This window comes from Antechinus flavipes, chromosome 4 (genome assembly GCF_016432865.1).
Source record: "Antechinus flavipes isolate AdamAnt ecotype Samford, QLD, Australia chromosome 4, AdamAnt_v2, whole genome shotgun sequence".
Lineage (NCBI taxonomy): Eukaryota > Metazoa > Chordata > Mammalia > Dasyuromorphia > Dasyuridae > Antechinus > Antechinus flavipes.
In genome coordinates this window covers 77,504,570-77,525,906 of record NC_067401.1, presented here as the reverse complement: position 1 = coordinate 77,525,906, position 21,337 = coordinate 77,504,570, and the positions used below count along the sequence as shown (strand labels likewise).

Sequence of the window (21,337 nt, the reverse complement as noted above, 5' to 3'; positions counted from 1 at the left end):
AATTTCTGCCTTTCTCCATCTTTTCCCCAAAGCTTTTAAAAACCTACTTGTTCTTTGTGAAGTGTTTCAGGCAGAAAGCCCAGTCCTTTTGGTATATTCATTCTATCATCTCTCCTGTATCATCCCTTGGTGTGCCTTTAAATTGTGAGTCCTGGTAAACAGAGTCTGCTGTTCATTGCCAGAATAGTTTTTGCCCTGCAAAGCCACATATCCATACTGCTTTTGAATTTCCTGGTGTTTTTTTTCCTTGTTTTTGTTTTTTAAAGGCCCAGATTGCCGCCTTCCCTACATTGAAGATGCTGATATTGGTAATAAGACATACAAACATGGGGACAAGTTGATAATCAGCTGTCATGAAGGATTCAAAATCAGATACCCTGACTTGTACAACATGGTGTCCACATGTCGCAGTGATGGATCGTGGGATAATCTACCCATTTGTCAAGGTTTAGTATACAAAATGATTCCTTTTTATTGCTCCTAGTTCGACCTTACTGCTATTTCCGAATTTTTTACAACAATGCAAGATAGAGATGGTAAAAATGAAGTCTTTAACTCCAGAGAGGTCTAGTTGCACATTGGATATGATGAAGAAAACCTTTTTTCTCCAATTCCCAACAGTGACTATCTGCTTTCTGCATTCTAATTCTGCATCGCAGCATATTTTCATCTTGAAATATTTGAAAAAATACTTAATCTGTGGTTGAAAATTTGTAAGCGAAACAACTTCCTTTTTAGTCAGTTAGGTGCCTCATTCACTCTAAGAAATTGAACATCATTTAAAAATTAGGAAGCTTGTAACTGGGCTGTGAATGTAATGATGAACTATTGTATATTTAATGAAAATGTGAGAGTTCTAGAAAAGTACTAGGGCATTTATACTTATTACAGTTGTGTGAGAATATATTCAAAACCAATTTTACAGAGGCTATTATTTTCCTAATAATGTTATCCCCTTTTATAATGCATGAAGGGCTGGAAAATAATCAAATCCAAATTACATACAAACCACATAGTGAATATTTATCCTCTCCTAGTCCTTAAATTTGCGAATGCTAACATACACGGGCCCTATTCATGAAAACAAGCCCTTGAGTTCACATTAATTCTGATCTTATTTTTTGAAATGTGACTTGGGCCAAAGGACTAAGAATCCAATGCATAATTCATGATGAGAGCAAGAGAAAGGTCTTATTTGCACCAAAAGCACTGGCATGTTAAAGTTGAGACAAACACTAACTTTGTGCTTGGAAATCACAATTGGCAGGGTTCCATATTACCTTGCACTCCCCAGAGTTAAGAGTACACCATTTTTTGAGTGAGATCTTAAGAGCCAAGGAAGAAATTGCACCAAATTAGAATGGCAGAAGAATCTCTGACCTACAAAATACATACTTCTTTCTCTCTAGCATCTTATATGAATATGTACACATTTGTATATAGATACATATATGTGCGTTTTAAAGGATTATCCTTTATTGTTTTACAAGGAAATTGGGGTTAAGTGACTTGTTCATGTTGTGTCTGAGGCTAGATTTGAACTCAGGTCCTCTTGAGAGGGCTGTTATTCTATCCACTGCGCCACATATCTGCCTAGGAATAATTCTTTATTTTACACAAACAGGAATTGTCCACAAAATAAATACCAGATTTTAAGTTGGGCTAGTACTCAAATTAACTTTATAAATCACTGATTTATTGGTATCCTCTGGGTGCTATTGTAGTAAAGGCATGAAAAATGACCAGACTTTTAGACTTTGCTGTTTCTTGCATCCATCTTTTCTACTTATTTCCTAGATTTTGTCCCCCACCCCCATTTTAGTCTCTCTTAATTTTACATAAAATTACATTATATATTATTATATTATAAAATTATATACATACATAAATGTATGAATGGGCAAATAAATGAATAATAAATTAACAAATGGATGTATAAATGAATGAATAGATAAACAAATACCTAAGTGCACTTCTTTAGGAATCTCTACCTACCACCATTTTTTTTTTAAAACAGAAAGCTAAGCTTGTTGGAGAACATGTGCTTGGAAAATGATTTTATGGAGAACTCAAATATAAACTCTAGAGAGAAAATTTTAACTTTCAAGCGCATTTTACTTTTTGAAGAGGTCCTATGTTGTCAGCCTTAGAGATTAAGACCTCTTTGTTCACAGAACAAGATTTTATGCAGCAAGAAACATTTTTTTTCTTCATTACTCTCTCCTACTTATTGAGATCCAAGAAGCCATTTGAATGAAACTGGAAGAATCTGCTGCAGACGAGGGTAAAAAAAATACTTGTTCAAGTACCTATAAAAACAGAATAAACAAAATCTAATACAATTCAATGGGCATTTACTAAGTCTCTGTTACGTGCTAGGTCCTGGGGATAGAAACAGAAAAAGTAGAGTAATCCCTGCAATAAAACATAATACAAACTGTTAAATATATGCATGATGATTTGAAGAAAGAAGAAGCAAAATGACAGATTAAAAAAAAAAAAGCTCTTTAACCTTAGCAGAGCCTCAAAGGAAATTAGGCACTAGAAGAGGTAGGGGCTGGGGAAGAGGGAATGTTTGTTAAGCCTTTAGACTATCCTGTGCTATAAGAGATAGAGAGAACAAAAGTAGACCAGTTTGGTCAAATCATTGAATTATGTTATGGGGAATAACAGGGAATGAGTATAGAAAGATAATCTGGAGCCAGACTGTGAAGGATATAATTTTTTGCTAGAGACAATAGGGAACCATTAAAGACTCTTGAGCAGGGGAATGGCACAGTCAGATGTGTACTTTAGGGAAGACAATTTTGATGACTATAGAGAAGAGTTTTTGAAGAGGGAAAAGACTGGAAATAGGAAGTCCAATTAATATGCTGCTGAAATAGGCTAGGGAAAAAATAATGAGGGACTAGGGTGGTGACCAGGTGAAAGGAGAGATGAGGATGAATGCTAGAAATATTTTGGAAGAAGAATCAAGTTTTATGGAGAATAAGAGAGAAAAAAAAGCCTATGGCAATTTAAAGACTTAGGTGCTTGGAAAATGGTGATACCCTCAACTGAAATAAAAAGCCAGAGTGAGTTTAGCAAGATTATATTGTTTACTACACATTTGGTTTGAAATATTTACAAAATATTTAATTGAAGATGTCCAAGAAACAATTGAAGAGGTTAGACTGAATATGTAGTATGGATATCACATATATCAAAATAATAACTAAACTCATGAGAGCTGATTAGATCAATTATAGTAATAGTAGTAGTAGTAGTAGTAGTAGTAGTAGTAGTAGCAATAGTAGTAGTACTAGTAGTAGTAACAGCAGCAGCAGCAGCAGTAGCAGCAGTAGTAGTAATAGTAAGTAGGACTGAGGTAGAGTAGTAGTAGTAGTAGTAGTAGTAGTAGCAGCAGCAGCAATAGTAGCAGCCATAGCAGCAGTAGAAGGAGGAAGAAGAGGAGAAGAATGAGGAGGAGGAAGAGAAGGAAGAGAAGAAGGAGAAGAAGGAGAAGAAGAAGAAGAAGAAGAAGAAGAAGAAGAAGAAGAAGAAGAAGAAGAGAAGAGAGATGGTGGTTCTTGAATAGTAATCATAGTAGTAGCACTAGTAAATGTAATAGTATTAGTAGTGGGTTGTAGTAGTAATTGTACTAATAGTAGTAGTTGTAATAGTAGTATCTAGCATTTCTATAGGACTTTAAAGTTTGCAAAGTACTGAAAATGTTATCTCATTTGAACCTCAGAACAATCCTGGGAAGAAGGTACAATTATTATTATCATCCCTATTTTTACTACTGGGGAAACCGGCTGAGGGAGACTAAAGGACTTGGCCAAGGTCACACTATTAGTTAGTCTCTGAAGCAGGATTCGAACCTGTTTTTCTAATTCTATGGCCAGCTCTCTGTCCACTCCTAGCTGCCCATTAAGCCAGAGGGAGAGGGAGGAGAGGAGAAAAAGAGAAAGACAGAGAAACAAGAGAAAGGCTAAAGGTAAGGCAGTCTTAGAGTTATTATACCCAAGGGTACAGGGCAGGATATTGATGCTGATCCAGCAAGGTGAATGAGGAGAGACCAGACTAGAGGAGAATAATGTCAGAGAAACCCAGGGAGAGGTTTCCATTAGGAGGAGGTGGTTAGCATTGCAGAGAAGTCTAGAAAAATAAGGACACATAAAAGTACATTGGATTTAGAGATCCTCAGTCATTTTGGAGAGCATTCTTTTTCCATTCCCAAAGTTTATTATAGTGACTAGCTCCTAATAAGCATGTAATAAATAAGTGTTGACTGACTGACAGCAGTCACAGTTGAGTGGTGAGGTCAGAAGCCAGATTTCAGTGGGTAAGTAAATGAGTTGAGAAATGGAGGCCACTTCCCCTATAATTTCCCCTCACATCTATATGAAATTTTTGTCTCTGCACTTCAGGAAGGGCCCCCAATGGTACCTCTGATGAGGAAATAAAATATATTTTTTTTCTTATTTTTATATATATATGAAATAAAAAGAAAAATGTGAGTCTGATACTTTCCCCAGCCCAAAAGGAAAACATGATTGATCCTTGGGGCAATATTTTATCAAGAAACTCTGATTTATGACTCTAGAAGGAGGAGGCTGGGTGCTGAGGTGCTCTTTCTTTATTACCTGAAAGTTCAAATAGAAGTCATTTTGAGTTGAAGACTATTTTCATTTATATTAGGGATGGTTATTTTCAAGAAAGAACATACCCTAACTTTCTTGGTAGATAAAGGCTGAGATTTACAAAAAATGAAAACATTATCTCTCCTAGCCATTTCCCTCACATAGCTGTGTGAGTGTGTGTGTGTGTGTGTGTGTGTGTGTGTGTGTGTGTGTGTGTGTGTGACACAGAGATAGACTCAGGTTTCTTCTGTTATTGAATGTGTTAATGTTCATTTGTAGGGAAGCAGAGCTCTAAATGTGTGATTTATACAGTGATTCCAAAATGCAAATGACTGTCTTGGGGAGAGAAGGGTGAGGGGTGGGGCAATTATACATTGTTAATGGCATAATTTACTGCCTGCTGATCCCTCCCAGGACACCCACAGGATACTCATTGCTCTAAGGTATTCCATCTGCACGTGTTAATTTTGTAATCTTTGATGGGGGTTTGCTCAGAGCACTAATTATATCCATTTCTGACTTTCTCTTCTCACTTTTCCCATGAACATTGCCAGTTGATGGCCCAGCCATGTTATTCAGTACCACAGGGGCCGTTTAGACAATGGCTTTGATTCTGATCCTTCTCAAATAAGGCTATTCCTTAAAATCTGAGCACTGGCTTTGGAGAGGAGTTGATTATCTTGAGCTCCCCTGACACAGATCCATAGTCAACATATAGTTTGGTTTAAAAAGAAAAAAAAAAAAAGATTGTTTACTGAGCCATCTGTTGTAAACTCCCTTCCAGGTGCATATGATACCTATCCAGTCTGCACCTAAAGTCAGTCCTGGGATTTGTTGGTTCCCCTGATGCTGTACTTATGTCACAATCGAATCAACTCTCAATATTTAAAATAATCACATGATACCACTTGTGGGGGAAAACAGAGCCCTAGCATGGCAGTTTTTATGTATCAGGTTTCATATATTAAGAATTTATCATTTATAATTTTTGAGCTATTCAGACAGCAACATTTTATATGTGCATATATGTAATATACATATGTATATGCTCATAGAAAAATGCATGCTTCTGTACTTCAGGGATCCATGCTTTTGTCAGATTTCATCACTCCCTCCACAGACACAGATTGCACCCCTCTGCAGTAAAGTAGATGGTTTTTAACAGTTGCTCTGGCAGAAAAATTTATCACCATGTCACCAATCTGGTGATGAGCAATTTAGGCTGGTCCTCAGGAAATACATGTACAGTTTTACTATTTGTAAGTACCCAAAGCCTTTCCATCTTTATAGAGAATGCAAGTCTGCCCTCAGCTAACATAGCTTTCAGGAAGTCAAGGTCACCTATAATAGAATAAACAAATAAATCTCTGTAAGCACATACCATTATGTGTGTATATGTGTTTATATGTATGCATACATGTATTATGTTTCTGTAGATTTATATGCATGCATAAATAAATATTTATAAATTAAATGATCATATAATAGGTTATTTAATAGAAAAACATTAACTATATTAATATATTATGGTTATATAGCATTATATATAATATCCACAGAGGCAGTAAGGTGACTCAATGGATAGTATACTAGACCTGGAATCAGGAAAACCTGAGTTCAAATGCAACTTACAAGTTTTGTGATTTTTGGAAAGTTATTTAATCTCTGCCTTAATTTACTGAGAAGGAAATGACAAACCACTCCAGTATTTTTGCCAAGAAAACCCATAAACACTATTAGCATGATGTGGACCAGAGTGAAACAAAGAGTTATTTACATCCAAATCACTGAACAACAATAATATTAAATATTTATGTGTTCATATGTATACGTATATGCCCATTCCTCCACAGAGTTCCACACTGATGCTTCACTCTGTCCTGGAGGTGTTCCTTTATACTAGAAGGCCATCCTATCAGAGCTTGGACAGGTTCTACCTACTAGAAAGGCATGTGATATGACCCCAACAATAGACTGAGTCTGTTTTCTGAGGATCAACATAACTAACTATAAAAGAGCATGTTGCTAGGACGTGGCCATCTGGCGATGAATTTTTTTTTTCTCCCATGGTAACCTATGAAGAAAGAATAAAGATAAAATAGCCCTCAGTCTTATATAAACCATTCTTACTTCTACAATGACAATGACAGGGAAGTGAGAAAGGGAGCAAGGGTGCTAAGGACCACTATCTTTCTATAACATCAATAACTTTTCATTTGACTTAGTATTTTAAATGTGAAATCCTTGCCCCAATGACCAACAAGTGGACATATTGCTAGAGGCGCTGAATCATAACAATCTTGATATCCTTGCTATAAATGAAACTTGAAGAGAGAGGGAAGTTATTCTTAAATGGAAGTATAGTACTTCTTGGAGAGACAAAGATAAAAGTTGTTTGTTATCAAACACCCAATAGCTATAAGAAATATTATTTCATGGGCTGTTTGGTTATCACGTGCAATACGAATGATAAATATTTACCCAAAAAAATCACCATTAACATAATTGCATTTTATGCTGCAACATTAGTTACTGGTGAAGTGATTTTATGTAGAACTCAATAAGATGTCCCAAGTTAAAAACAATAACAACAGATGCTCAGATGCTTGATGACTTCAACAAAAAAAAATGAAAAAAATAGTGAGGATGGGGAGAAGTATATGGAAAAGCATGATTTTATGAAGAAGGAATAGATCAGACCAAACATTTATAGACTACACAGAAGTCTCACACCCATATACCATGGATACTTTCTTTTGAAAAAAAATTGCTTGGTGCTAGACATTGAGACTAAGCACTAAATAACACTCTGAAGAGTAATATTGATTTTTATTTTAACATACAGAAAAAGACTTCTTATTGATGTGGGAGTTATCTCTGAGTCAGATGAGTGTCTGCCATTCAGAATATCAAAACAAGAATAATGAGAAAAAATATGTAGTGTACAATTGAAATATCTTAACCCTGAACTATTTAAATAAATAATGTAAAATAAAAAATAGGAAACAGGCAAATTGGTCGACAAGCATTTATTAAGTATTTTCTATGTGCCAGGTATTTTGATTAGCACCGAGAATACAAAGAAAGGCAAAAATAGCTTTTAAATAGTTTTTCAAGAAGCTCACATTCTAATTGGAAATAACTAAGTACAAATAAGATGTATTAATGGTATATGGAAGGGCAGGTGGGTGGCACAGTGGATAGAGCACCAGCCCTGAAGTCAGGAGGACCTTGAGTTCAAATCTAGTCCCAGTTACTTAGTAGCTATGTAAACCTGGGCAAGTCACTTAGTCCTGATTGCCTCCCTCCCTGGAAATCAGGGGTAGATATAAGCAGTGAGGAACAGCCTCTTCCATAAGGAAGAATTTAACTCCAATACTGAAGACTAAAAATTATGAGATAAAGGCAAGGAAGCAAATCATTTCAGATATGGGAGCCAGGCAGGGTAAAGGTACAAAAATGGGAAATGGAACATTATGCATAAGAAGCACAAAATAGGCAGTGTCACTGTGTCCTAGAATACAGGAAGACTAAAGTGAGAGAATTGAAAAGTAGAAAAGGATCTGCTATGAATGGATTTAAATGTCAGACAGTTTATATTTGATCCTGTAACTATTAGGAAGCTACTGAAATTCATTGAGCAAATGAATAGAAATGAACTTAATAGCAATTCTGACAATTTATCCACAAGTTTAACCAACAAGAAGATCAGAAGAACCTGGAGATTTCCTTAATAAACAAACATGTAACCTACCTGTCAGAGAAAGATGATGCCAGGAGTAATGTCAAGAGAGATTATAAATTTGTTTTTAAAATCTTAAGAAGTAGGATGATAAATGATTATGACTCATACTATTTCATAAAGCAGAGAGAATTAGTGGAGGGTAAAACCAGTTTTAAGAAAGCTAGTCAAAATATTCATCTAAGCAAAGTCATCTCAAGGACATTCAAGGATGAAAATGGGAACAGAAAACAAATGGAAAATCTTTTATAAGTTTAAAGATAGTGGAACCAGAACTTAGTACAATGTCTGACACACAATAGGCATTTGATAAATGGATATTGACTCACTGGACCGCTCCACTTGAACTCTAACATCAAAATTCCAAATGTGCTTATAGAGGAGGTAGATATAGCTTTCAAGAGAACAAAGGTAGGAAGAACAGACTGATAGACTCAAATGTATATGGAAGTGATCCATGCTGGGTCAACATAATTGTGACAGTGTTTAAGGAACAACATGCAAGGTATCTAAAGTAGAGGAAGATATTAAAGGCATGTACAATTTTTAGACCAAAATTAATATGAAAAATGTGAACAAAAGAGTATCAGTAACTATTAACCTGTATCCCTACTCTCCTATCTACACAAAATCTTTATAAGAGGCATCAATCCAGGAATTTATGGCATCTCTGATAATGCTAATCATAGGGGAACAAGCAGGCATTCACAAGCAATATTGAACAATAGACCCCATCTTTGCCATTTCACAATTAATGAAAAGATGTAAGGAACACAGAATATTCTTCTATATTTATTGTTTATTGGTTAAGAAAAGGCATTTGATTCAATAAAATAAAACAGTTTTACAGTTTATGTTACTTACAATAACATGTCTCCATTCTATAAATCAAAATCAAGATTCCTTGACAAATGTAACAACTGAAATGACCCTATTGAGTGACCCTCAGTAGTGAATGTAGTAGCATGAAAAAGCAATTACTATGTGCCATGAGTTGTATTAAGCATTGGGAATGTAAATAGAAAAACTTGATGTTACATGTTCTTAAAGAACTCAAATTTTAATTGAAGAATACCAAACATAAAAGAGATTATGTGGAAGACCAATGGAAAGTCTCTCTGCGTCCATCAGTTGGAGCAGCTTGGCCACTAGCTTTTTGGTTGTATATTTGGGAAGGAAAGATCCTGGAGGAAATCTATATGATGAGGATTCAGGATCAGACCACGTGGGGAAGGAGTCTTATAGTGGTTCCATTGTCAAAGCCAGCTGTTGGTCTCTGCATGTGTGGATGGTTGAGGTAGGAAGATAGATATTTGAGGAATACTTAAATTAATGGTGGACCCCACTACCATGACAAAGGTAACCAGTGCAAAACAAGTCAAAGAGGAATTTCCTGTGAATAGTGAGGTCCTCCAAATGTTTCTCTTTACAGATGACATTTTATAGATGATACAGCATGAAACTCTTTCCCTAGTGGTCTGATCCTAAACTTTCACCATGAAGATCTTCCCAGAATCTCTCCTTCCCAACTACAACCTAAAATCCTTGGCTCTTATGGGTTCAGTTAATATTTCTATGCAAATGATTCTCAGAAATATATCTAGCCCTACTTTCTCTCCAAAGCCACAGTCCTGTATTGCAGGCTTTTAGATATCTCAAACTGGATGTTTCATCAAATTCAACATGTCTGAAATAACTCATTATCTTTTCTCCAAATCTTCCCCTCTTCCCAACATTTTCATTACTCTTACGGTCACCACCATCCTCTCAGTCACAGAGATCCACAAACTCAGTCATCTTTGACTCTTAAATTTGAGTCCCCTCATATGTTCTCCAATTCAATCCATTGATAAATCTTGTCATTTCTACATTCACAGTATCTGTCCTATGTTCTCTTTGCTACATTCAGCCAGCACTACCCCAGTTAAAACCCTTATCATTTCTTCTTTAATTTTTTTTTTCATTCAGCAAAAATCTGCCTCCTTTTCCTCCCATCCTAGGCTCCTTCTGATACCTGAAAAACAAAAGCACAAAATCCCAGCAAACACATATAATCAAGCAGAACAAATTTTCACATTGTATATATTCAAATTTATGTGTATAGGTGTATATATTTATATATATGTGTGTATGTATATATGTATGCACACACATATATGCTATACAATATACACATGTATGTGTACAAATATATATACATATGCATACACACATTTTTCATATAATTCTGCACTCTGAGTCTTTTCCCCCTCTATTAAAAGGTAGACTAATGAAATCATCATTAGTCGTCTGAATTCTTGTTGGTTATTATACTGATTACAGTTCTTACATCTTTCTAATATTTTTGTCTTTAAAATATTGTTGTCATTGTATACATTTTTCTCCTGGTTCTTTTCACTTTACTCTGCATCAGTTCAAATACATCTTCCCAGATTGTTGGGTTTGTTTTGGTTTTTTTGAAAGAATCCCATTCTTACTTTCTTATAGCATAATAGTATTCAAGCATACTTAGATACCATAATTTATTCATCCTTTCCCCATTTGAAGGGTATTCTCTCATTTTTTTAATGACCTCAAAAAGAGCTGCAGATATTTTTGCATATCGTTAGTTAGACCTTGTTTGGTTTTGGATTAATTCTTGCCTTAATTCCCTTTCCCTCTAATTCCCTCAATCTTTTTCTTTTCATTTCTCTGTTGAGTGAGATATATTCCTATACCTAACTATGTATATGTATATTCTTTCCTGAAATAATCTTCTAATTTCATTTCTCCCTACTTCAATCCACTCTCCACCCAGCTGTCAAAAAGATTTTTTAAAAATGTCTCACTATATCACTTCCCTGCTAAAGGAAAGTGGCTCCCTATTACCTCTAGGATTAAATATAAAATCTTCTGCTTGTCATTTAAAGCCCATTATAGTCTAATCTATTTTTACCTTTCCAGTCTCCTTACAGTTTACTGCCCCCATGCACTTTGAGATCCAGCTGTACTAGTCTGTGTGATGTTCCTCACACACAACAAAAACTCCATTTCCCATCTCTGCTTTGCATTAAATGGTTCTGAGGATAACATCCCTTTTCCCTCTGATTCTCAGTTTTCCTGATTTTCTTATGATCAAATATTGCATTTTGTAGGAGATCCTACCTGGTTTTCCCATCTGTTATTATCTATCCTTCTGACATTGCCTTTCATCTACTGCATACACCTTATGTGTATTTAGTTATTCTCACATTGTCTCCTGTATTTGAATGTTATCTCCTTGAGGACAATGGCTACTTTTGTATTTCTTTGTATCTCCACCACTTAGCATTAGTAAGCTCTTCATATATAATTTTCCCTAAGTGATTGGTAGAGGGAAAGGGGAAATGCAACCAATATAGAAAGAGTGACAACCCAGCAGCATTGAGTGATTTAATGGTGGACTGATAGTGTTGATGAAACTAAGTTTCAACTCTTTGTCCTTTCTGTTGAAGGAACTCTTCAGAGAAACAGAGCTAAACTGTTTTTTCCTGAACTCCTTTCTTCCTTACCTTCTTCCTTCCTTTCTTCCCTCCTTCTTTCCTACCTTTCTTTCTTTCTTTCCTCCTTTCTTCCCTCCTTCTTTCCCTTTTTCTTTCCCTTCTTCCTTCCTTCCTTCCTCTCTCCCTCTCTCTCTTCCTATCTCCCTTCCTCTCTCTCCCTCTCCCTCTTCTTCTCTCCTCCCCTTCTCTCCCCCCCCCCACCCGGTCTCTCTTTCTTTCTTTCTTACTATTTGGGGGAATGCGGCTAGGTTAGAAAGCTCAGATCCTCCTCATCATCCTCCAGATTTCTCTTTCCTCTCTTAGTTATTTCCACCTTCAAACAGAGGTCACTTTATTACTATGTATTTTTCTGGTCTTAGCATTTGTTAATATCTTCTGATTTAACTGGTTTCATTGAAATCACATGCCTTTACACAGAGTTTATGATCAGTGTTGACTGCTGTGTACTGTTGTCAAGCAGTCAGTCAATAAACATTCATAAAACATTTACTGTATTGCCAGTCACTGTGCTAAGTATTGGGAACACAAAAGTTAAAGACAGTCCTTACTTTCAGAAGCTCACAATCTAATTAGAGAGACATTATGCAAGCAACTTTTGTGGCTGTTGACTCGGTTCAGTCACATATGACTCTCTGTGACCTCATTTGGTTTTGTTTGGCAAAGATCTTGACCTATTTGCCATTTTCTTCTCTAGCTCATTTTACAAATGAGGAAACTGAGGCACACTGGGCTAAGTGAGTACTTACAAGCTATATTTAAGATAAATTGTAGATAATCAAAAGAGAGAAGGCACTAAAGTTAAGAAAAGACTTCCTTATATAAGGTAGGATTTTAGCTGGAACTTGAAGAAAGCCAGGCAATTTAGAATGTAGAGATGAGGAAGGGGAGCATTCCAATCCAGCCAATGAATATACCCTGTGTGGGCACGTTTGTATCTTAATTCTGTTTCAGGCAAAGGAGAATGAAGGATGACAGAGGCTATCTGGAAATACACAGAATTTAAGGAGGTCAAAGATCTAATTCTCTGTCAGATGTTGGGAGTTTTTTTTAACTGAGGCCTCAGCGAGCTATACATAAGATGATTTTATAGTTATGACTTTGTTTATAGCTTTCTAACCTAGCCGCATTCCCCCAAATAGTAAGAAAGAAAGAAAGAGAGGCAGGGGGGAAGAAGAGGAAGAAGAAGAGGGAGAGGGAGAGAGAGGAAGGGAGATAGGAAGAGAGGGAGGGAGAGAGGAAGGAAGGAAGAAGGTAAGGAAGAAAGAAGGAAGAAAGGAAAGAAAAAAGGAAGGAAGGAAGGAAGGAAGGAAGGAAGGAAGGAAGGAAGGAAGGAAGGAAGGAAAGAAGGAGGGAAGAAAGGAAGGAAGAAGGTAAGGAAGAAAGAAGGAAGAAAGGAAAGAAAAAAGGAAGGAAGGAAGGATGGAGGCAAAATTTTGCCTAACAACTAACTGCCTAACAACTAACCTATATACATATATTTAAATGAAGATATATACATACATACATATACATATGTATACATACATTTGTATATGCCTCTATGTCTGTATTTGGTTTGGACCCATTCTTTCATTGGCATTGGGAACTCCCTCTGCCAATGCAGATCTCAGCTATTCTGAAAAGTTTTAGAGAATTGCCTGAGGTTCTGAGTCTAATTGCCTCTAAGAGTGTCAGAGAAAGGACTTGAATCTAGGTTTTTTTCTACTCCAATGCCTGCTCTCTATCCATCATATATATAGTATTCTAAACCACCTTATCCAGAATTTTATTTCATCTGTCATCTTTCCTGATCTCCCCAGGGACTAGTGCCTTTCCTAGTTCCCCAAATTACTTTCTATGTATTTTAGCAGCTAAGTAGCATAATGAATAGAGTTCCGGGCCTAGCCAAGAAGAACTCAGTTCAAATGAAGCCTCAAATGCATGATCCTGGGCAAGTCAGTTAACCTCTGTTTTTTTATTTCCTCACTGGTTAATTGGGGATCATAATAGCACCTACCTCACAAGTTTGTTTATTGGGAAGATCAAATGAAATAATAATTTGTAAAATGCTAAGCACAGTACCTGGCACAGAGTAGGCATTTAATAAATGCTTTATTTAAAAAAAAAATCTGTATGCGTGTTATATCTCCCTGGCAGTCTCTGAGGGCTGGGGATATTTCATTTTATCTTTGTATCCTTAGCACCTTGCAGCATCTTGCTTAATAAATTCTTGTTGAATTGAATTAAATACACATACACCTTAGCTTTAAATTGCATAGGCAACATTTCCAGGGATATGTAGATGAAATATTGAAGGATGATTTTTGCAGCTGACCTTTTGCCACAATTGGACTTTATTTGGAGACTAGTTAATGTTTATTGAAATCTAATACTGAGTTGGGGCTGCACAGAGCAGATGGTTCTCCATTTTCTATACCCAATGGCCAGACAAGAAACAAGCAGATGGTTGAATCAGAATGTGCCCTGGTCATGTTTCAGGGGATAGCTCACAAATCTCTGATAGTCTAGACTAGAGAATCTCTCCAAAATGCAGCCAGAATTATGTTTCCCAAGTGTTACTATTTCTCTTAATTTCTCTGATCTCCACCCAAAGCATTCATAATCCTATTGCTCTGACTTTTAGACTACCACACTCAGTAACTGGCAACCTGGATTGTAGGTTCGTTACATATTGTATATCTTACATGAAATTGTTTCTCTTTAGGGTTCCCATCCCAACATCAAACTATTCCCTCCAGCAAAAGTATGGTTCTCAATAGCCAAGAACAATGTCCACACAAATTAGAATTCACTAATATCTAGTGTGATCTCCCACAGATGTGCAGTTATAGCCTTGGGGGAAAACATTACAAAGGGCAACAGTGAAAGATCTGAGTCTCATTTCTAAACTGATACATTAAAGAAAGATTCTACTGTTTATAGAATACTCTGTTATAACATTCATTTTAGAAAGTAGAGCATCCTGTTGCTTTTGTTGTTATTTCTGTCATGTCTGACTTTTTGTGATTCCATTTGGGGTTTTCTTGGCAAAGACACTGAAGTGATTTGCCATTTCCTTCTCTAGCTCATTTTACAGATGAGTAAACTGAGGCAAAAAGAGTTAAGTAACTTTACCAGGGTCACACAGCTAGTAAGTGTCTAAAGCTGGGTTTGAATTTAGGTATTCTTGATTCTAGATCTAGCATACTACTCAATGTACCACGTTGCTAACCTGAATTAGCCAACATCAATGAAACTATGATTCAGTACAAAAATTCAGTCTACTATTAACTTTTCAGGAACTTATCTGTTAAATGAAATATGAGAGAACTATACTTGAATTGACTTTCAGTGACATTTTTCTTTTGCTACCAATTACGCAAATCAAAAGTTTGGATGTCTCTTCTTCTTCTGGGATAGAGAATTGAAATATGCAATCCTAGAGTCACAGGATCATTCCCTACTTACCTACTTTTGTTTATTTATACATTTGACTTTCTACAAATTAGGTACCATTTGAAAATGAATAGCCAAATTTTCTCATTAAAAAGAAAGAAAGAGGTGTGATACCTAGACAAAGAAACCAAATTTTTATTAAGTACTTATTCTTTTTCCTAAGTTACAATGTTGTAGTAATATCTGGTGTTTTATATTCTAGCCAGACAACTGAAGAAAATTCTTCCTAATAAAAGACTCCTACTTCTTTTATTTTAATTTGCAGGTTGCCTGAGACCTCTGGCTTCTGCTAATGGTTACGTCAACATGTCTGAGTACCAATCCAACTTCCCCGTGGGAGCAGTGATTGCCTACCACTGCTTCCCAGGATTCAAACTAGAGGGGTCAGAGTATCTCGAGTGCTTATATAACCTTATCTGGTCATATAGTCCACCCAGGTGCCTTGCTTTAGAAGGTAACATATCTTATTATCTTCGGTGTTTTATTGAGGTCTATTAAACATGTACATTTGAATGAGTTGGAGAAAAGCTCAGAGGAAAGTCTTGGTAATACATTTGGAACAGGAATGTATCATGCTCTGCTCTAGTCTTGAATCCATCAAGTTATTTATAATATTTTTCATGAGATCTTGTTGTCAGTTGACCAAGAAATAAAATTCATTTCCCCCATTTTTCTGTTTTAAACAGGGGAGTGGGAGAGAGGAAGAAAGAGTGAAAGTTTCAAGCATCAAAGGCTAAGCTGAAATATCTATGTTAAATGAATTGTCTTATAAAATTAATTTTTCCACAACAAATGAAAACAGACTGTATTATAGCATCATATATCTCATTCTTTTTTTTTTTTTTTTCATTGTTATGTCGATGCTTCCACTGTATTTTCATGTACTTTATAGCTGGGTTGTAAATGTTTTCCTGCAAGTGTGAATGAGATAGCCTGAAAGCAAAAGCTTTATTTCTTTTAGTTATATATGCATATATGTGCACAGACTTGCAATTATTTTAGGAGGCAGTAAATACTTGAGAGGACTGACCAACAGTATAAGACAAAGAAGGAGAAGGGATGGAAATTGTTGTAAAAAAGGGAGGGCCCATAGGGAGAGAATTCATAAGAAATTTTGATAGAGAACATGTATACCTTCTCTCTCATTGTTTTTCAGGGACAACTACCATAAACAAAGATTCCCATTGGGTTGGGTTTTGCTCTCACTTCATCTGTGAAACAAGAGAATTGAACCGGATGATTATTACGGGTTTTTACAGCTATAAATGCTATGGTGTAGAGAGAGGAGAAGCTAATATACTTTTGTTTCCTATCATTTCTAGCTCACAGTGAAACACTGTTCATTAAACAACAAAGTGCTATGGGTAGAAAAGGGAGAGACAACTAAAACAAAAGAGCTAGGAGATAGGGTCTCTTTCTTCAAGGAGCTTCCAGCAGAATTTACACTTTACTTGAGAACACCAAGCTCGAAAGAAAATAAGAGAATGGTGACCCATCAGCAATACAACAAAATCACAGAGCTGCAGAGTAAGGAGGTACTCAGAAGTCATTTGTCCCAATCTGTACCTAAATAGGAATGACTTCCACAATAGCCTCAATAAATAGTCACCTGGCTTCCTCTTAAATACTTCCAGTCTTTGTGGAGAATTGATTATGTCATGAGGAGGTGCTCATTCTATTTTCTGGACAGTACTAGCTGTTAGGAAGTTTTTCTTTATATTAAACTGAAATCTTATGACTTCATATTTATTATCCCTTCCATGTTGCATGTGTCCCTGAGATCTGGAAAATCAGTGTAAAAATTTTTAGCCCTCCCTTTTTACCAAAGAATTCTGATTTTTTTTTTCCTTTATAAGATGTTTATAGTACCTTACTGTAAAATTTAGGTATATTTATGGTATTAAAAGATCAAATGTGATGATATTATACAATATTATATACATACACACACACACACACACACACACATTTCTGGTTTTTAAACTTGTGTCATCTGCTGGTCTTTCCATGTGATCTGCAGCTTCTGCAAAACTCCCCAAAATTCCCATTTAATTTTTTATGTTGATCTGCTATATATCAAAACCATGTTGGAAAAAGTTGCAATATGGAAAGGATAACTGTGCTATGACTTCATTCTGTTCTTTAGAACTAATCAATCAATCAATGTAAACTCCTTGCAAGTAGGGATTGTTTTATTCTTAATATCTGTGGCCAAAGTGCTTAGCACAGTGTCCAATATATTCAGTTGTTCCATCCAACTCTTTATGATCCTATATGGGATTTTCTTGGCCAAGATACTGGAATGATTAGTCATTGCCTTCCCCAGTGGATTAAGGCAAGCAGAAGATGAATGACTTGGCCAGTTATACAACTAATAAGTGTCTAAAGCCAAATTTGAACTCAGATCTTCCTGACTGCAGGCCCAGTACTATATCTACCAAAGCATCTAAGCTGCCTTAATATATGTTTGGCACATAGCAAACACTTAATAAATACTTGCTGATTGGTTGATCAGTAAGTCTTTGTTCCAAAGCAATGCACTACATGCTGGAGATGGAAATACAAAGAATAAAGTAATCCCAATTCTCACGAAGATTAGGCAGCAATGTATACATATTTAAGTATATATAGCATAAATATATAGAATAAGTATGAACAAAATAAATACAAGGTCCTTAAATACAAGAAAGGCAGGGAAGGCTCTAGCAGTTGGATATAATCTTCATCTTAAAGGAAGAAAAGGATGTTATGAAGTCAAAGGGAGAAGGAAGTGCATTTCAGGTAGGGGGATAAAATGCCTGGTGGAGGAATAGAGAGAACAGTTATAATCCAGACTAGATTATAAAGTTTGGGAAGGGGCTTAATATATATTGAGGCTGAAAAGCAGTTTTGTAAGTCTCTAAAAAACCAAAAGAGGAATTCATATTTTTCTTCTAGAGACAATAGAGATATTGATATTGATATTTGTTGAGCAGAAGAGTGACATAGTGTACTTAAGGAAAATCATTTTAGTTGCACCATGGAGGATGGACTAGAGCAATACAAGATTTTTGAGACAGGGAAATCAATAAGTAGAACATTGCAGTAGTCCAGGTAAAAGAATACAAGAGTCTGATCTGATTTGGTGGCTGAGTAAGTAAAGAGATGGAGCCACATTAAGGGAAACATGTAAGTAGAAATGACAAGATCTGATTACTGATTGGCTATATAGAAAAAGTATAAGTGAGAAGTTGAGATTATGAACTAAGCGAATATAAGAATGGTAAAGCTTTTGGCAGAAACGTGGAAGTTTGGAAGAAATATATGAGGAAGAGATAATGAGATCTGGTTTTGATATATTAATTTTGAGATGTCTCTAGGACATCTAGTTGGAAACATCCAGTAGACATTTGGTAATGTGGCTTAGGAAAGGCTGGAGCTAATTTATATTTCTGTGAAGTATCAATTTAGAGATGCCCAGTAAACAGGTGGGAGATAAATTCACTACAAGAGAGTGTACAGTGAGAAGAAGATCCTGGATAGTGAACAACCACAGATAGGGTTCATGATAAAGATGAGAAACTAGCAAAGGAGAAGGAGAAATAGAAGGTTAGGAGAACTAGGAGGGAGTTCTGATCAAGAATACCTGAAGAGGAGAGAATATCCAGAAGGAGAAAATACTTTGCAGGATCCAATGCAGCAGATAGACATAAAAAAAAGAGGACTTAGAAAAAACTATCAGATTCATCAATGAATGGATCATTGGTGAATGAAGAAAGGAATTTCATTTGATTGATGGGATCAAAAGCCAGATTACAAAGTACTGAATAGGAAGCAGCAAGCATAGATAGCTTTTTCCAGGAGTTTTATTGAAAAACAGAAAAGAGATAAAGGATGATAGCTTGGGAGGAGTTTTAGAGAAAGTTTTTTTAAGGTTATAGGAGACTTAGATGTGTTTGAAGGAAATAGGAAAGGAATCAGTAAATAGGGAGAGGATTTGAGACAAAGGAGGGCATAATTTAGGATGCAATCTCAAATCAACAAGCATTTATTAAGCACCTACTATTTGCCAGGTATTGTGCTAAATGATAGAAAAAGTAGGAAAGAAGAAAGAAAAGAAGGAAGGAAGGAAGGGAGGGAGGGAGGAAGGAAAGAAGGAAAGCCATTTCTGCCTGCTCTCAAGAAGCTCACAGTCTAATGTGATGAAACAACATAGAAACAATTATGTAAAAAAATATGTTCAAAATAAAATGAAGATAATCTTTAAGGAACTAGCATTAAAAGAATCAGGAACATCTTCTTGCAGAAGGTGAGATTTTAACTAGAAGAAAAATGAGGCAAACCAGAAGATGGAGATGAGGAAGGAGAGAATTCCAGACAGAGGGGACAACCAGGGAAAATGTGCAAAGGCTGGAAATGTTTGAGGAGCAGTAAGGAGACCTGTGTCACAGAGTACCAGGAGGAGAATAAGATATGTGAGAAGACTGGAAAGGAAGAAAGGGGCCTATTATGAAGGATTTGTTGAAAGAAACTGCTGGGGAACAGAGAAATGGATAACATCAAGAGTACATGTAGAAGGGTTGGCTTTGGCAAGGACAAGGGCCATTTCTTTGTTAGGGAATGAGGAAGAGGAGAAAAAAGATAAGGGGTTATGTCAAAAGGTTTTGAGATAAAGAGAAAAGGAGAAGAGGGAGCTATGGCTAATGGCCCTTTTCTCAGAAAAGTAAGAGATGGATAAGATATTTGACTTTATAAGATAGGGGGAGAAGGGAAAGTGGGTGAGTATAGAGGAAGAGAAAGTTTGAAATAGCTCCTGTAGGGAGTGAAAGTAAAAAAATCAACCAGGGAGAAATAAAATAATAAGTTAATATTCACATAATATTTAATACTATATGTTATTCATAAAATATTTCAATTATATTAATATTTTAATATCATATTACTTGTATGAGATTTTAATTATATTAGTAATTTTAATATATTACTTGTAGGATATTTTAATTATATTAATATAATTATTAATAATTAATACATTGATTTCTAAAGCATTTTATATACATTCCATGTTATTTGATCTATACAACAACCCTATGAAATAGGTACTATTATTATCCCCATCTTACATATGAGAAAATTGAGGCTAAGAGAAGTAAATGAATTGTCTATAGTCACACAGATAGTAAGTGTCTAAAGCAGAATTCAGACTTAGGTTGTCCTGATTATGGCACTTAGTCTATTCACCACCTAGCTTCCTTTATATAGTGAAGCTCAGTTGAAGTTTGATAAACCCTATTTGTAATGTCCCCTGTTAGTACAATTGTGGAACTTCTTTAGCTCTGTTCAGTAGTCCATGAGTAGGAGTGGAGAAAGCAGATGGTAGATCAAGCTAATTTCTTTTCCACATGGTTCTGTCTCAAATACTAGAATTGAAGCTAACTAGAATTAAAATCTATCCAGGTTAAAAATTCACAGATTTTTTTCAGCTGTTTTCAAGCCCCTCACTGTTCAGATTAGCTTCTTTTGGATGTACCCAAGAAGGATGTCAGTATCCTTCCTAAAGATGTACCCAAATTGAAGGAAATACGTGATCTGTAGTGTGGATAGGACAGAGGACAGAAGCAGGACTAATAGGGCCATCATTCTGGATACAGCATTTCTAGTGTTAAAGGAGCTCAAATTACATTAGCTTTTGTAACTTATTTTATACTACTGACTCACATTGAATGTTCAGGCTCACTTCCCACTACAAAAAAAAAAAAAAAAAAAAAGTAGTTTTTTTTTTTGTTTGTTTGTTTTATTAATGTGAACTGTTGTCCAGAAACATTTTTGTAAAGCTTATTTTTTTTTCTGGATTAATGAAGAATTTGCATTTGTCTTGCCATGAATTATCTTAAGAAGAAAGTCAGAAGTTACCAAAGTCACCAAACATGACCAGCATACAACAGCACAGAGAGAAATAAAATTTATTACATCTTAATAGAAGGGGACCTAGATGGTACAGTGAATAGAGCACTAGCCCTGGAGTCAGGAGGACC

At 35.8% G+C, this 21,337-nt stretch overlaps 1 protein-coding gene across 5 annotated transcripts in view; it reads left to right on the top strand.

Annotated features, from left to right (window-relative positions):
* The window catches only part of SUSD4 (sushi domain containing 4), a 220,466-nt gene that overhangs the window by 139,122 nt on the left and 60,007 nt on the right, over nt 1–21,337 (top strand). For 4 of the 5 annotated variants that reach the window (XM_051993372.1, XM_051993369.1, XM_051993370.1 and 1 more), the window contains exons 4-5: nt 267–446; nt 15,589–15,777. In XM_051993372.1, the coding sequence (XP_051849332.1) occupies nt 267–446; nt 15,589–15,777 (369 nt within the window). The remainder of the gene's footprint in view (nt 1–266; nt 447–15,588; nt 15,778–21,337) is intronic. The other variant, XM_051993373.1, reaches the window with a different exon arrangement.